We start from the raw sequence: 17,569 nt of genomic DNA, 5'->3' as shown, positions 1-17,569 counted from the left end.
ATCTATTTAGCTTCTGCAAGCAAACTGCCTACATATGGCCAAAATCAACCATGGCGGGCCTCCAGTTTGGCTAAATAATCCACCCCTTTCTTCTCTGCAAGTGGTTCCACCGTTAATCTAGCTAGTTTAGTCAGGAAGGTAGAATAGAAGCCTTTGGGGGTGATGGGTGTTGAACAAGCTCTTGAGGCTTGTGCTCTCCGCTTCACCACTCGCTGACTCAGGTGCCTGATTCAGCTACGCCAGTGGTGGACAGAGTGAGGAAACGAAAACTGGCAGGCGTGTCTCTGGCTCGAACAATACCATGAGTTTGGTGTGGCTGTTAAAAAGCAGGGTGTGATCACTGGGAAGGTGAAGTCAGAGGCCAGGGTGCCACCTTGTGTCAATCAAAGGGAAATGTACTGCAGTGGACTTTTCAAGAGTTTTGGTTTGGCTAGGGAGGCAGTAGTGGGAGAACAGCTGTTGGTATCTGTGCTGATCTTTGCCTGCTTCATTCAGAATGATTAGTGCCTGACAGCAGAGCTTCTGCCTGACAAATCCGCTTCCTGCAAATTCCCTTGGTGTTTCACTCACAAATCTTCAGTAATTCCTCTCTGCATTAGAACCACATGCTTCTTTGAAAGCAAGGGGGTGCCTTCTAGATGTTGTCGGACTGCATCTCCACTACAAGCATGGGCAATGGTTAGGGAAGATGGCAGCTGAACTCCAAGAGCAGCTGGAAGACACCATGTTGACTAGGCCTGCTTCAGAGTATGTTTCGGCAGAGATAAATCTCTCTCTATCACCCCACCCCTCAAAACCTCTCACACTAAACTGTCTATAGGGTTGCAAAACAAGGGCATTTGCATAGAGTATTGCAGGACTTGTGCTGGCTTGCCAACAGTACATGTGAAAGTGTCACGAGCCTGTCCCAGATAACTCAAGGCACACGTCTGATAGTTAACTCTTTACTGGCAAGAGAAACACTCACAACAGCTTCCATGGTGCTCCTGATACACAAATGCTTCCAGCCTCTAGGCAGTGGTTCACTGGTCTATGAAAACAGCAGTGACAATAGGAGACCCCACCCTCCTGCTGGTTTATATACCTTCCCCTGATGGGTTGTAAGCAATCCAGCAAATAAAGTGGGCATTGCTGCATGGTTTGCTTTATTTACAGACACAGTATGCTTAACTTTGGTGACACAGTTATTTTTTCTACACAGCAGCGTGTTTGCTCCGTGCCGTGACAGTGCTGCACACACACCTACAGTCATTCTACAGAGTGAAGCCATTGGAAGGTGGCTTGGTCTGAATAATCTGGAAGAGTTGGTGCTTTCCTTTGGGCCACATGGGTTGGGATGCTGGATCAAAGGCTGGCCCACACAGAAGTATTCTGCTGTGCTGTCTCCGCAGGCTAGGCATAAACCATCTCTCACTTCCACCGGCCACCAACCACAGGCTTCCCACGGGCGGCCTTTGAGCTGTTGGGGAAGCAGAGAAGCAAATGAGGTATTTCAGGCATCAGTGAGGTCAAAGCAAAAGGCAGAGTGTCCACTTTTACAGTCAAACAGCACTGTGGGGGTACTTATTGCACAGGGATATTTGTGGGTCACTCATTCAGTGGCATCCACACAGATCCCAACTTGGTTCCTTGGCGAGTGTGTCCACATGGCATGTGCAGTCCACATGAAGGAAACGCAATGTGAGCCTAACTCATGCAAAGTTGCTGTGTTTATACACACTAAGCAGTGAGCTGGGAGCCTAAGTTGTGGAATCCTGAACAAACTTCATCTTGTGCCTTTACAGGTCTGTTTCTCAGACTTAAAGCTTGGGTTGAACTGGTTCTTTCTCTCCAAGGAACCCTGAGAATTGTATTCTGGGAGCAGGTATGGGCTTGAGAATTCTTCTACAGTAAGGATGGGGAACCTGTGGCCAGCACAAGACTACATCCTACAGGCCACAGAATGTTTTGGATCTTCCTCCCTCTGGGTGGAAAGAGTGGCCTTGGAGAGGAAGTTCTGGCCCCATAAGTCTCCTACTTCTGTTGTGGAAGCCTCTGTGCCATTTGCCTTACTGACATCAGAACCCCAACATGAGTAGAGGTATTCACCTTAAGATATAAGCTTGGCATGTGCCTTAAGAGATAAGGTCCAGAGGGCTGTTTCTCACTATATAGAAGGGATAGCCAGTGTGATGCTCTTCAGATGTGATTGGCCTATACACCTCCCATCCCTGTTGGCCCTGCTGGTCTATAAATTGGACACTTAATCTTATGTGCACACTGAAAAGGGCAAAAAGTGTAAAAATAATCCGAGACCTGGATTTCAAAAATATTGAGGGGTATACATCCATACACTCTCTCTCTCTCTCTCTCTCTCTCTATATATATATATATATATATGCATACAGTGGTACCTCGGGTTACAGATGCTTCAGGTTACAGATGCTTCAGGTTACAGACTCTGCTAACCCAGAAATAATACCTCGGGTTAAGAACTTTGCTTCAGGTTGAGAACAGAAATCGCACGACCACGCGGCGGCAGCAGGAGGCCCCATTAGCTAAAGTGGTACCTCAGGTTAAGAACAGTTTCAGGTTAAGAACAGGCCTCCAGAATGCATTAAGTTCTTAACCCAAGGTACCACTGTAATTGCTAACATTTAACATGACTGCACTTTGATATATCTCACTCCCAGGTATTAAAGCAAGTGTCCCTTTCTAGCGTCTTAAAGTACAGTAAAACATATCCAACAAAACCATCCCTGATACAGAAATCCAGGGCCTAATTTGGAACATAAAGTCATTTGCCTTCATTACATGCACTGCAAGCCACCACAGCACACCATAAAGGACACAACATGCTACTCACCCTTTCCTGAAGCAGGTTAGGAGGGAATAAAAGAAGAAATATGGTGTGAGAAGCATGTAACATTCTTGACTAACCAGTTGGGTGCACCTAAAAGGTCGCTAGAGAAGGAGGCATTCCTAATGCAGACTGCCATTTGTTTCTGGACAAGTGGATTAAAAAGATGAATCTTCTGACAATTTTGCCTGCACGGCCACTCTGAAAGATGGCTACGCTACTTGTAAAGTGGAAGAAGAATGTTCCATGTTGATCAGCATTGCTGTCAAGAATGCAGGTGATGATTCATTTCCTACTCTGCCATCAGCTAGTCACAGGACACCAAGCAAGTTCTTTAGCATCTCCTGGCCTCTGCTCTCCATCTGTGAACCATGGAGTCATGGAGACATGAAGCATGGAGGGAAATGGGTGACTGCACCGAACAATCCAACAGAGGTCCCCAATAATTTCTACAGTCAGAGAAGTCAGATTCATACATGCTGAAAGGAGATGAGCTGATGTAACGAAAGAGGATAAATGCCCCAGATCTCAATAAGTGGATGATGGTAAACAGACAGCTCAGCTACCGCACTATGCCAAACTATTTCCTAAACGGTGTTCATGGATATATCCATAGAAGGGGAAATGCTGTGAAGGAGTGAAAAAAATGATGACCCAAAGTGGTGAGGAAGTGATGGAGTTCAGAGATCAGAACAAAATAACGAAGCAGGTGTGCAAAAGGCATGCAAGTGAAGAAATAAATTGGAGGCGCCTGGTGAGAAATGTGGCTGAAACAGAAAACCAGGAAAGAACTTTAGGTGAAAGAAGCAAATGGAGAAAAGCACATCCATAACACAACACACATCTAAGGCACAGCTACAATTCCCAGCACCCTTAAGCAACTACAGGTCCCAGGATCCTTTGGGAGAAGTCATGTGCTTTGAATATGTGCTGGATGTGATTTAAATCTATGGTGTGAATCTCCCCTGACAAAGTATGGCACAGTTAGCAAAGTGCGCTAAGCTCCCTGAACACCAATGAGGGTCTCTTTCTATAGACATCCAAGTGTCCGGTGGCCAATGAAGACCCTGTGCATGTTGGTTCCAAGCCTGAAGTGAGCCTGACATGGTCTAGATCAGCCTCACCCAACCTGGTGCCCTCTTGATATTTTGGCCTTTTGCTTTAAATGTATGATGTGGCTGTGACTCTGGTCTGAAAGGTAGATTGGAAGGGAAAGGGGTAAAAAGTGGTGAGAATAAAATGACAGAATAAAGCAACAAGGAGGGGTGAAATAAAGGGTGTGAAAAGGGAGGCAGGAGGCAGTAAAAGCAGCAACTAGCTGAAATGAGGACTAAAGAAAGAAAATAAGAAAAGGTGGTGATAAAGCAAGGTTGTTGTTGTTTCTTAAATGGAATCTAACTGTATCAATCCTATGAATAGCCAGAAGTGCTCAATCCAAGATTCTTGGACACGGAGGCATAGCCTATTATTACAGCAGCTGGCTTTCTAGAGCAAAAAGAAGCCAAGAACTGAAATGAGAAGGGCTGACAAATACTAATGACAATGAAAGTGAACGGAGGAACAGCAGGAAGTTAAGAACGGAAGCAAAACACAAACAAAATCCTGAAAGCTCCAAACAAGTATTTTACAGAAGGGAAGGGTGAAAGTAGTGCACCTGTAAAAGAAAAAGTAAACGTGGGGGGTTGTGAAAGATCTAATGGGAATGCTGGATACTATGAAACTGGATGGCCTGAGTACTTACACCTTTTGATGATCACTAATGCGGTTCCGTAGAACATTAATCTGCAAGAGAAATAGACAGGAGATGAAGCTACATGGCAATACTTCACCATGCGGGGATCGGGAGGGCCATTTTGTGAAGACAGCAAGAAAAGAAGTGTAAGCATGAGCTGGTTTTATCACACACAGTAGTCAGCAGGGCTGTGTGGTGGGTAAAGAATCCCTCTAATTGTTGGAATTTCCATAGGTAAAGACTGGGAGTCAGAAAGGACAGTGGATCTGTTTGTCCATACTATCCAATGTGATACTATATTTCTCTGCCGTGAAATATTATTTCCACACTAAATGGAAGTGTTACAAATCCAGGCAGCTGAGATGAAATTTGGCATGGTTGGTGGAAGGAACAGGGCTTTTTTCAGTTGAAACTCACTGGAACCCAGTTCCAGCACCTCTCAGATGGGTGCAATTGCAATTACAAGAGACGGGAGGTGTTCGTGGTGAGTTCTGGCACCTCTTTTTCTAGAAAAATAGCCTTGGGAGAGACTGAGAACAAAGGCTGCTCTCCAGCATCCTTGAAGGCTTCAGGTGAGTTTTTCAGGGTGCTGCTTCTAAGTTTTCCCATCATGATCTTGACCAGTTACAGAATCTTCTAGAAATATCCACTTTTCTACAGATAGTAGGTGCTTGGAAGCAACGCTGTGCCATATGTAGCGATTCCTGGACTCGGTGCTTCTTTCAAAGCATCTCTAAGGTTTGCTATAACGTCGAGCATTATGTGTTGTTCTCTGCACAAATGCGCTCTGCTCATGAAGTTCACAAAGCAGGATAAATGCAATAAAGATAATGCCAGAGGGATACCATGTCAAAGAGCAAATCCATGTGGATAACTAGTAATGGAGTTTTTGTTCAGTTAAGGTGACAAGAAGCTCCAGCTTCTGGTGTAAGGATCCAAAGATGAGGAGAAAGGTTCCTGAGGTGCCTTCAAGTACTTACCTCTTTCAGAGGATCTGGCTGAAAAGACAAATGGCTGATCCCAAAAATCTTTGCAAGCTAAGCAGGGCAAACATGCAAGACAATGAAATGCCATCTTGAGAAGATGCTGTCATGGACTGAACTTCACTGGGCCACACTTAGCTCCACACGTTTTATCATTCATCACAGCACTGCCATTAGCAAAGTGGGGTGGGGACAGGCCATACTTACTACTTGCTTAACTCATCGCAGCGTGCAGTGAGTATGGAAATCTAGTTAGGGTTAGAGAAAGGAGATTATTATAGATGTGAAAGCCCCTGCAAAGGGAAATTAACAAAAAGAAGGCAGTGATCCTGAGAAAGCAGTACTCAGCACGAGAAGCCAAACTATAGATGAGGTCAAGTGCATCCTATACAGTACTAATAGCAAACTTGTCATTTGGTTGCTGATCGTCTGTTTCCAAAATGACACCATCCATGCACAAAATGGAGATATCAGCAGGCCTGAGGAAATGCCAAGGCTTGCAGAAATCCACACAACCCCATCACTGAAGCCCTGAAATGAGAATGCCCTAGATGAAGCATTCTTCTGGCCCCCCGCAAAGAAATGGCAGCTGCTGGAGGGGAAGTAGTAAAAAGAGGGGGAAATCAGAAATACTCCTGAACTAAGTCTGGGGCATTTTGGTAAAAGAAAGCAGCCAAATGGCAACTGCCAGGAAAAGCATCGCTGCCACTAATGAGCTACCCACTCCCCAAAAGAAAAATATTATCATTGCTGCCACCTCTGCCACCTCCCCCTGCCATTCAGGAAGCCCCCGCCACTGGTGAATGTTTCAGACAATTTCCCTTTCCAATATGTCCCCCGATTTCATTCCCCTATCTTACCCTCAGAATTTCAAGTCAAAAGTTTGGAAATTTGCATTTTAGGCTTGACCCTAGCTTAAATGTGATGTTAGTGAAAGAGACAGGTAGTGTGAGCTGTGGTGTATTTGAGCCAGTTCTGGTGCAGATTAATTAAGCGGCTGCAACACTATTTATCTAGACTCAATAAGCTATTAAGCAGGTGAGTGAGCACAAGGCACTTACAAATGTGGTCTTCAGGGTAGAAATATTTGGTGGTCAAATTGAAATGGGCCAGGCTGGCTTTGACACAGTCTATTGCAGCTTCTGGTGTGGTTTGGGGTGTCCTTCAATGTCTGGCAAGACTATGCAGGACCTTCACAGACCTAGACTGATGCTACTTCATCCATAAAGCTACATCCATTTGAAGCAGAAAAGTGCCAGACTCCACTCATTTAATGAGCCATTTGGCTCTGATTTCTGAAGTAGGTTCCAAAGGGAGATGAAGTTCAGTGAGACAAGTATGATCAAATGACATACCTGTGGTTTTTCTAAGCAAGAAGGAAAAGAGGAGGCAAAGCATGACAAGTATCAACTAAAACTGCATTGAATGTTTGCCCATTTCAATTTTCAAGGTGCAAGTAACACTTTCAAAGAAGGGAAAACATTTCCTGAAAAGCTCCCATGATGAAAATGTTCATATTCCCCTTCCACTTCAATCTGCTGCTGCTTCAGTGCCATTTTCTCCTTTATAATCACTGAGTCATCTTGCTGATTACAGAAATGTGGGAAATCCCAGCCAATCAGGAATTGTGTGCTGAATGGGGTGGTATCGTGATGGAATGTCAACATGACGTCCCACAGAGCAAATCAAGATAACTGACCATGAGGACAATACTTGTTGCATCAGTGGCAGGGGTGATGCTAGCTAATTGGGATTGAATAGTGAAAAGGATGATAATGTGACAATATGTAGCCAATCAAATTTAGCCACAAAGTGAGGGCAAATGAAGCAGCTGTCAGAAAGCATTGCTCTCCCTCTCAATGAATGGGTATTTTTTGTCCTCTTTTGATACAATGTCTCAAAAATTACTCGGAGAGCAATCGTTTTTTGGATGCTGCTGAAATTTCTTGCAAAAAGCACCCTTCCTTTCAGAAAGCAGAGATATTTCAACAGATGTGCAGACTCACCTCATATTTCTGCCTCTTGAACTTTTCCTGCAAGTCAAATTTCTCAGCTTCCAGGTCATGGATATTCTGCCACAGTTCCTTTGCCTTTTCCCTGTTGGAAGAACATGCAGCATCAATCAATGTGGTTGCCAATGCTTATATATGCACATAGGAACATGCAATGTGAGTGTGTTCTTCCAGAGTAGGAAAGTGAGCTGAACGTAAGAATGAGAATCTTAGCTATACAACATTGTGCATGTGAATATGCGCATAAAAATTGTGTGCATATTCTTTATTATATGGGAGTTGTATGTGGTCCATGAGTGTGAACATATGGTATACGTATGATGTATGTGTGCGTGTGAAAGAGACATAATATGAATATAAATGTCTGTGTGTTTTAGCCTGTGAATATGAGTATACATAACATTTATAGCTTCAGCCAGAATGTTTCCTAAATTATTGAAAGTCCCAGTTGTCAACCTTTCAACCCATTTATGTCTTTATCTTTAAATTGTGCTTAAATTTAAATCACACATTTTAGTATATTCCTACTTTACAGGTACCTATGGTGATGCTTTTGCCACAACTGGGTCTTCTGCCAAGTGTGGAACAACCTGGGCACAAGTGAAGCAGCGGCCCTCTTCAGACATTACCACATCGAGGGAGCACATGAGTAGAGAGAGACTGCAGGAATACACCTTTAGCCCCACTCCCCACACAACTCCTCTGCCTCTTCATGTGCTTACAATGGACATCTGCTGTGAGTAATCTTATGTACCAGTGAAGGCTCTCTCTGCCTATGTTCCCTCTTTAGGTGGTAATGCCTGAATAGGACTAATGTGCATCACCGAACTACATAAGCACATTTTTTTTCTATTGATTATTGCAGCATGAGGATTAGGCATTTTTGACTGGGGATGCACATACTGTGGTTCTGATTGAAACCATGCTCAGCCTATAGGGTTTTTTTAATCCCTGGATATGGCTGCAAGTCACACAGCTGATGTAATATGTAGTTAAGCCCTTGATCTACCTGAGGTTTCATACTGCATCACCTCCAATCTGCTTCTATGTGCTTATTGCACCCTCTAGTGTTCTGGATCCCTCCTTTTCATTTGACTCTGTCTGCTTAAACTCAAATGCAAGTAGCATTTGGAAACAGTGCATGATAATTGGATGAGCAAGCATTAGTACGATTTAACAGCCCCTTATGGCTTCCTGACTTGTAACCATGTGGGATATAATACCTTCTGCTACCATTTAATGCATGTTGTGGGCAGTTAACATTTCCAAGGAGTGATGGACTAAGAAGCAAGGGGAACATTGCCACATGCATCCTAACTGTACCCTATAGTACCATAGTAATAGCCAAGCCAGCATTGCATTGTGTTCACATAACCCCAAATATGGAGAACAGCATAGCACACAATGCATGCTGTAACTGTAGGATTGTGGCAATCTTACAACGCTTTAGGAGCTGTCTTATGTTAAGGTCACTGTGCCTCCAGTGTACTTTAGCCTGGAAAAGCTTGTTCTGATCCCAATAATTATCAGTCGCCTCAGTGGATGTTATTTTCATTTAAAAACAAAAAGTCTGTATGTTAAATGCAAAGAACGCGTTTAAAGTCATGTCTAGTTTGGCACTCTGAGAGACCACAAATCACAACTATGGGGAAAGTGGCAGGTAGAAGACTGTTTTCATCTAATTTCTTCATCATGAAGAAAATAGGTCCCTACTGATCCCTGAGCCTCTGGCTGCTGCCCCAGAACTATCTTCCCTTCTTACTTCAATTTGTCTTCATTCAAGTGATCGATGGTTAAAGGTTTTCGACGCTCGCTGAGGATCTTTTTCTTCTTCTCCCGCTCTGTCTGTTTTTTCCCACTTTTCTTCTCTGTCTAAAAAAACAGTTATTGAGTTCATCAGAGTTCTTGAGAACATCAGAGTTCATCAGCCCAGTTCATCAGACAGGTACATGGACTATGAATTCAGAGTTTATAAGTACACATAGATTAAAACTAAGACTAAAAAGCTCCTGATACACTCTCATTGAACCTTTACCAGTCTCTATTTGAGCTATTTGGACATACAACATATAGGTGAATAGACACCAAGACAGGAAATTCTGTCCCCAGATGTGAGTTTCAGTTTCTGGAAGAACACTCAGGCTAGATAAGTACCTTCTGTAGGTAGCCTCCAAAATGGAGCATGTTCGAGAAAGCCTTCTTCTTCCTGGCATCCTCTTCAGCCCTCTTCCTATTTTCTTCTTCCTCTTTCCGGGCTCTCTCTTCCTGCCACAGGCAGAATGACAGAGAGGTTTCAGAATGGCAGATAGTTAAAGAGAATCTGTCTACAGCAGGAGCGACTAATCAGTAGGCCTCCAAATGCCACCATCATCCCACCCAGGGATGATAGGAGTTTGAGTCAAATGACAGCATCTGGAGGTCCACAGGCTCCACATGCCTGATCTACAGAGACATCAAATAGAAACTTGTTTAGGAGACTGAATGGACACAAATCAGACAGAACGAGTTCTGTTCTCCAATCCCAGTTAGTAAGCAAGCTCATTAGCCGATTCCAGATCAGTTCCTCCTTGTTTTTCTGCACTTGGGGAAAGGGAACACTTAGTAAAATAAGTAACAGTGGTGCTTTCATTATAAACTGAGCAGTTCTAGTCTGGTTTTGGTCTGTTATACATAAGGCCTATGTCACTGATTCCCTGCATTTCCAAGGCTTTGGGTTCCCTGGTTGACCATATTACTGCTTGAGTATGATGGGCTCATATTACTGCTTGAGTATAACTCTTACATGAGCAGCTAGGTGGAAAATTTGCCCCATGCATAAATGGGGGTTTGTCAGAACAACAAAAACAAAAAAACCCATCAAGGCATTGAAGTGACTTTTTGCTGTGGACTTCGTGTCTTGGGTATACTCACAGCGAAGCGAGCCTGACGTTCCTTCTCTCGCTCACTGCGGATCCGTTGCTGTTCAGCTCGTTCTGCTCGCCGCTGCTCCTACAGGAGAAAATCAGCCCAGTGCCTGTTCAGGGAGGGGGCCTGGTATACTCTGATGGATGTCCCCCTCCTTAACTCAGCATGGCCTGACCCAGTCACAGTTGAGGCTGAAACTATAACACTATTGAAAATGCTGGACACCTGACATGTTGCCACCTGAGCATCCAAATGATACCTCCCATGGTAAAAAATATAATATTATAGCTACCTATTGCACCCATGTAAGCTCATACTTCTAGATCAGCCTCTAAAACTGGGGCTTTAAAATAGTCCAGAATATAGTTTTGGGGTCTAGACAATAAATATCCTTCCATTTCATTAATTATATTGTGAATGTGCATTTTTAAGCATTCCCAGAATATGTGTGGGATGTCTTTCTTTGGGGCTCTGCTTCACTGACAAGTGGCTTTAGGATCTGAATGAAACACTCTTAAGTCCTCTCTTCTTTTTGGAAGAGACATACTATTCTGTCCTTGAGGAATATCAGCTCTTCCTCCTCTTTCTTCCGGTTCTCAAAATGGGCCTCAATAAGAGTTTGCAGCTCATTCAGATCCTTCTCCATTCTCTTGCGGTGAATGTCCTGCAAAGCAGAAAAGACAATATGAGGGTTTCGTATGTTACACACACACACACACACACACAGAGAGAGAGAGAGAGAGAGAGAGAGAGAGAGAAGGAAACAGCTTTATGAGATGATGATGGCTAATACTCACATCAAAGTCCACTCTCTCCCCATCAGGGATCTTTGGAGGCACCAAATTTGGCATAAAGAGCCTGAAATTGGAGGACGGGGGGGGGGGGGAGGTAAGCCACTAGTATAGCAACACCTGACGTCTCGTCTCTTTATCAGGGTTGGCTGACATTATTGATCTCCTACATGAATCCATGCTTAATCCCATTGATTTCAAAGAGGTCTGTCTCTGTGTTCCAAGTACTGTAAATCTGGCCAAGACAATATAGACAAACATAGAATCATATAATTGTAGCAATGGAAGGGACCACAGGGATCATCTAGTCCAACCTTCTGCAATGCAGGAATCTTCTGCCCAATGTGGGGCTCAAACCACGGCCCTGAGATTAAGAATCTCATGCTCTATTGACTGAACTATTGTAGTACCCTGCTAGCACCCATGCCTTACAAACCATAAATATATGCCTAGAAACCAGTGACAAATGGAAGTGGATGAGTCCATAGATGGCATAAATGGAAGATATAATCATTTTAAAAACAACAACAACCTGACACTAAATGCAAGGTAAAGGGGGGGGGGACCCTAAGCATCTTATATCCATATGTGTCCAGTAGTCTAATAACTAGATAGCCCCATCAAATCAGAAAAGACCCTCTACTATGGTGAAACTTTCATTCCTAACAATGAAAATCTGGGAGGGAGCAGCTAACCTGTCTTAGAAGTCACTCTGCACATTTTATTTAAACTGGATGTCAAACTGAACGTAGTTCCAAGCTGAGGCAACAATTTATAGCTTCTTGGAGGGCGCCGTATGGAATGCCATACCGGTTGCTGAGCTTTTTACAATGGCCGCAGCTGTCACAGTAGTCTTAAGTTTCCTTGACTTGACTTATACGAGCCACTGAACAGCTGTAATAACTTCATCACTGGGCAAGCTGGGGTGGGAATGTTGTTCTTGAGATAGTCTCTCATCACTTTGCCTGATGCATTTAGCAGTGTCTCTCCATTTGTGGGCAACATTTTTTAAAAAAAAAATCTAGATAATTTTGTACCACCCAAAGAGACCATGCATTTGCTTTTTTGAAATTTCAGTGTTGCTGTTGTTTAAAAAGATTTTGTTAACAGTGCAATCCTGTGCATGTTTATTTGGAAGTACAGTTTACCATGCTCAGCAGGACTCACTTCCAGGTAAATGTGCACCATGTTACAAAGCTGCCATTAATTGAATTTTTAGGAAACCAATAATATAATATGTCAAACGTTGATATCTCTCTATTTTTCTTCAGTTGTGCTTGTACTCACATCTCCTTTCCCCCTTCCACACAACTGCCCCTGCCTCAACAACTGCCTGCTAACCATAACATCAAAATCCACTTTACTTATACTTACTTGGGCCTAGGCTTTGATTCTCCTGCAAGAAACCAAATGAACATTTAAAGAGTTGCCAAACAGAAATATTTACCTGCTCCCTTTGTAGATAAATTGAAAAGACAGGCCTACTGACTCCCTTAAGGCTTATATGGGTTGTTTCTGCTCCCCAACTCTCCCATCGCTCATCTCTCATCTCCCCCTGTACTTTTTCATGTGAATAAAGGCTTGGGCAGATTTTTTTTCATATGTCTCTGTGTGTTTCAGAGTTAAGGGCACATTCTTAACTCTTGAACTGCAGGGGAATGCGCATCTCTCCTTTCTAGTGCCTGCCTCGGTTTCTCAGGCTGATTGACATGGATTTTGTACACTTGTCCAACAAACCTGCTTCCAAAAATAATAATAATAATGGACTTATTTAAGTAAAGAAAATGATGGGGAAATGCTCTAAAAATTGTAACAGTTGCGTGATGGGACATTGTATGACTTCAGTCCCATTTTAACATACACTTGTGAATTGGTTTTTTTATATATCAGCATTAAGATCTGTATATTTACATTTTATCACAATATATGCATTTCCTTCTGGTGATTTCTTTGAGCTGAGAGCACTACTGCAAATTTGGGAGAGATGCAAAATCCAAAGGATGACTGCTTCCCCATCTGCACGCTCATCCAGGAAGTGCAGACCAGATCAGCTTACGTTGAATTTTATAGACACTGAACTCCTCAAGCATCCCTAGCACATATACTGGTCCACGGTGCACACTTTTCATTTACCTTCTGGTTCTTTAGCTTGCTCTTCTTGTTCTATTTTAAAAGGAGAACAAAGAATTTTGATTAGAGATGTACCACACCAGCGCAGTTATGTCTAGAATCCCCACACTCCCTGATACATTTATTTCCTCTAAGCTGTGATTACGGCATTCCCAGCATGCTTCATAGTTCATTCACCCATTGCTGGGAGAGTTTACATTGCTGGCATTCTGGTATTTGGTGATCAGAGACAGGGGCGTCCCCTCTTTTGCATTTTTCACAACACCAGAAGCTCCAGGACAGATGGTGATGTGATGTCAGTGTTATGAACACCAGAACAGTTGGACTCACCAAAGAAGGTGGCTTTAATCAGTAAAATTCTGGGAATAGGTTGGGGGGGTACCAATTTTGGAAAACTTTTCCCAATACATTATTTCCCCTGAAAATATTACAAGTTTCCCTCCCTTTATAGTCAGAGGGGAAAAGCAGAACTACTATCAGTAAAGAGTGCCAGATGCTTTGCACAGTGGGAAAAAATATTTGTTTATAGGATGTAATGATTGCTGATGTCACCAAAGCATGGGGGGCATTCCCTAAAGCCATGATGTTCCTCCACACAGTTTTTGTTTTTTTAAGGAGAGCGTATCTTTGGGGGGGGGGCAGTCTCTGCAAGTGCAAGGCTGCCCATTTGCCAAACACAGATTATCTTCCTGTGCCATCAGCTTTCCTTTACTGCCCATGCTGGTAAAGTATTAAGGAGAATGCAGAGAAACAGCCAGACTCATAGAGGGATGGAACATTGTTATAGAAGATTTATTACTCAAGAAACATACACCACGTACAAGGGACCAACCACTAGGCATGCAGCAGATTTGTCCATTTGCATTCTCTCAATTTTTCATTTTCCCATTCAGTTCTCCACAGTTCTGCAGCAATTTGCAGATTTCTTTTAAAATTGCCAGCACATTTTTCCTAATAAGCACACGTTTGTACATTTTTGCAAGCAATTTCCCCCAATGTAATGAAGCAAATTCAACTAGTGCCAAGAGGCTTTCACCCCACTCTTCCAAAACTGCTCTGGGGAGTCAGAACTCCCCAAACAGTGTACAGCTTGTGCTGACAGAAAGATCTCCTTAGTGCTATGCTGAGTACATTTTTTTTTGTATGTTAATTTCATGACTATATTCATTTTTATGCACACTTTCTTCTAATATATGCATTTCTGTAAGCACTGTTTGGTTGGAGAAACACAGTGAAAAATTTGGTTGTGTGTGAATTTTGAAGGCTTGTGGTGTTTTGGTTCTCATTTCAAACAGTGGGGATTGTTTAAGTTCACCTTTACTTGCAAACTGAATTAATTTTATCCCCCATTCTTACTATAATTTTTCTACTTTTACACACTCCCCCCCATGACAATTGTGCTCTGAGATCCCAGCTTAACCAAAACAATGCTGCTGAATTTTTATTCATTAAAGGGTTCTACCTGAAAAAGACCCTCCATCACAATGCTTGTATTGGCCAGAGATGTTTCACCAGAACATCATACCTTCTGCCCTAGGTTCATCTTCATCTTCCTTGACTTCTTCAGCTTGTTCTTGTTCTTGTTCTTCTTGTTCTTGTTCTAAGAAAGAAAACAGCAGGATGACATCAACAGATCTGAGAATTTTCATTGTTGGCCTACACAAAATTCTGCTTGAGGTAATGAATCCCAGCCATTGGGACGTTGGTCAGAGAAGAGGGGCTGGGAAAGAAAGATAGCATATTTCTAGAACATGGCTAAATGACAAGTGATAACTTGGGACTGCCATCTTAAACTGAACACATTGTGGTTCAATTTAATGATGTTCAATGATGTTTCTGTTGTGGGAGGTAGGGTTTGAGATGAGCTTCATCAGTCCTCAACATGACACATACCTCAAATGTAGAGGCAGGTTATTAGTCAAGGTCCACACTCCTGGTCCATCGCAATATTATTAAATGCAGAGCAACAAAGAAGAAAGGGCAACCAAAACGGTCAGAGGTTTACAGCACATTCACCTACAGATAAAAGCTGAGCATCTTGGGATTTTTAGTTTATAAAACAGATAACTAAAGAGGTGAGATGTGATAGAAGCTTATGAGGTGATGTCTGGTGTGAAGAAAGTGGATCGATGGAAGGGTTCTTCCATCATACCAGAACTCAGGGTCACCTTGTAAAATTGGAGAAATGAAACATGTCTTCACACACACCACACAATTTACTTAGGGATTTTGATGCCACAGAATATGATGGAATCTCATTTAGATTTTTTGTGACCAGGGTTAGAAGACAGTGGCTCTCAGAAACGTCTCACTTCAAATATCAGATATGGAAATAAATGGTGCAAAAGGAGTCAATCAGAAATTGTACTGCCACCCACAGAGGCTACCTTCTGGTACCCAAATCTGAATGACGCACTAGGCATTTGTTTTTTGTATTAAACCAACACATTGAGGAGAGGAGTAGGAATGAACCCACTTCCCACATGTGATTTTAAACATAAGCCATAAACCTGCATAGGCTACATAATATCAATACTACAAACATATATAGATTTTAGACTGCTTTATAATCCTGGCTTCTCCCAAAGAATCCTGGAAACTGTATTTTGGGGAGATGCTGAGAATTCTATGGGAGAGATCTCTAGCTCCTCCTTCCAAAACTACAATTTCCAGGGCTCTTTTGTAGCTCTCCAAACAGGTATGGCCTTTGACTGATGCACACAGTACATAAATGCTTATGATTTCCATGCACGATAGGTCAGTAAGTATTCTGCCTGCGTGTCATTGGCAAGCAGCAGCAAAGTGAAATGTAAAGAAATGTTCTACTACCGTCTTCCACCTCTATCCATTCTTCCTCTTCTTAACCAGGGCAAGCAGGGGTGGTGAAAGGGAATAAGTAGAAAAGGTTAGCGAGGGATCACAGAAAGCTGTGGCTTCAAGCTGGAGCATCTATAGACAAAACGGCTGTCTCTCATTCTGATCTTTGCTTTGCATTTGTGTGCACGCCTAGTTTTCAGATGCCAAGCACTTGTGAAGTCAAACATTTGCCAAGTTCAATAGGATATTAAGGCCTGGAACATTCAGAACACCCACATATCCATGCACACGCAGAGGCAGTAATTATGACCTCATACAAAAGCATAGAAGAGGAGGTGTGCTTGTAAAAAATAAATGCAAAGACACATTGATCAGCTTCTAGTGATACTATGCAAGCAGCAGAAAGCTCATTCCAGACTGAGTTTATCAGTGTCAGTCCCGTTGGCAATGAAATACTCTACCCAGGTTCATAAAATAGTAGATTAAGTTAGCCTGCCCCAAATTGGTGCCCTCCTGATCTGTTGGACTAAAATTTCCATCAGCCACAGCCAATGGGTGAAAGTTGTAGTTCAAAATACCAAGTGAGCACCAAGTTGATGAAGGCTGGATTAAATGTTCATAACACACAATATTAGGCAAATACTCAGCCGTATTCAACCTACACTTTTCTGCGCTTTCTAAATAAAGAAAAAGGAAGGAAGAAAATAAAATAATATAAAATAAAAGGGATTTTTTTGTCTGTCAGCTATAAATAGAAAATTGTTCAAAACACCCTCTCCAAGAAAACACCCAACAATTCCGCTTTCTATGCATCAATATTTTCTTCAATCCTCAAACCCAGATATCATACGTTCATTTTCTTCTTCACACAAAAATTCTATAAGGAGTTTCCAGTTGAAACGGAACAGTTTTATGATAGAACACTACCAAAGAAACAGAACCTTGTGTGACCAGGAGGTCCCCATAGTGGGAGCTACTTCTAAGCCACTACAGAAAACAAGCTCTCCCCCATATCACCATTTCAGATGATGGTGACATGAGCAAAAGTGCCTTTTCAGACAATGTAGCTACACATCAGTAGCTACACTCGCTACACTGAGACACCTAATAGTTTTTCACATACAGTATATGTAAATAACAAATTTATGATACATATTAAGGTCTCCAATCCCATAATAGTTTTTTTTTTAATGGCATGGTGTTATGACCCAATAGAACACATCACCTCATCTAACCCTGACTCTTATAGTAACAATGGAAGCCTACCTTCTTCGACGCATTCTTCTGCATCAAGTCGGAAGAGAGGAAAAGAGAGAGCATTATTAGAGCAGCAATGGTGGATTTGGAAAACATGCTTAATC

The 17,569-nt window shown here is 42.5% G+C and overlaps 1 protein-coding gene across 2 annotated transcripts; it reads right to left on the bottom strand.

Moving 5' to 3' along the window:
- Positions 1-1,128: 1,128 nt before the first annotated feature.
- TNNT2 (troponin T2, cardiac type) lies at positions 1,129-17,549 on the bottom strand. 2 transcript variants are annotated; one of them, XM_081867058.1, is made up of 12 exons: positions 17,475-17,549; positions 14,917-14,991; positions 13,395-13,424; positions 12,636-12,657; positions 11,268-11,328; positions 11,018-11,134; positions 10,477-10,554; positions 9,721-9,831; positions 9,329-9,438; positions 7,561-7,651; positions 2,846-4,621; positions 1,129-1,459 (listed from the first exon to the last, which is right to left on the bottom strand). In XM_081867058.1, exons 5-11 carry the CDS (start codon positions 11,319-11,321, stop codon positions 4,577-4,579), a joined length of 606 nt encoding a protein of 201 aa, XP_081723184.1. In that variant the 5' UTR covers positions 11,322-11,328; positions 12,636-12,657; positions 13,395-13,424; positions 14,917-14,991; positions 17,475-17,549; the 3' UTR covers positions 1,129-1,459; positions 2,846-4,576. The 2 variants fall into 2 exon arrangements, with proteins under 2 accessions (XP_081723184.1, XP_081723183.1); XM_081867057.1 differs by lacking the exon at positions 17,475-17,549 and adding an exon at positions 16,221-16,244.
- Positions 17,550-17,569: the final 20 nt, after the last annotated feature.

The sequence above is a fragment of the Podarcis erhardii genome (assembly GCF_964252035.2).
Source record: "Podarcis erhardii genome assembly, chromosome: 6".
NCBI classification, from domain to species: domain Eukaryota; kingdom Metazoa; phylum Chordata; class Lepidosauria; order Squamata; family Lacertidae; genus Podarcis; species Podarcis erhardii.
Note: the sequence above shows the minus strand (reverse complement) of the source record. Positions and strands in the feature narration are given on the sequence as shown.

What these genes read in the sequence shown, in the direction of transcription:
- TNNT2 (XM_081867058.1), bottom strand. Translation starts at nt 11,321, where the DNA reads ATGCCAAATTTGGTGCCTCCAAAGATCCCTGATGGGGAGAGAGTGGAC. An exon ending in AACGTCAGGCTCGCTTCGCT is followed by an intron (nt 9,832 to 10,476) that starts GTGAGTATACCC and finishes TGCCTGTGGCAG; the next exon opens with GAAGAGAGAGCCCGGAAAGA. An exon ending in TCAAGAGGCAGAAATATGAG is followed by an intron (nt 4,622 to 7,560) that starts GTGAGTCTGCAC and finishes TTTCTCTTGCAG; the next exon opens with ATTAATGTTCTACGGAACCG.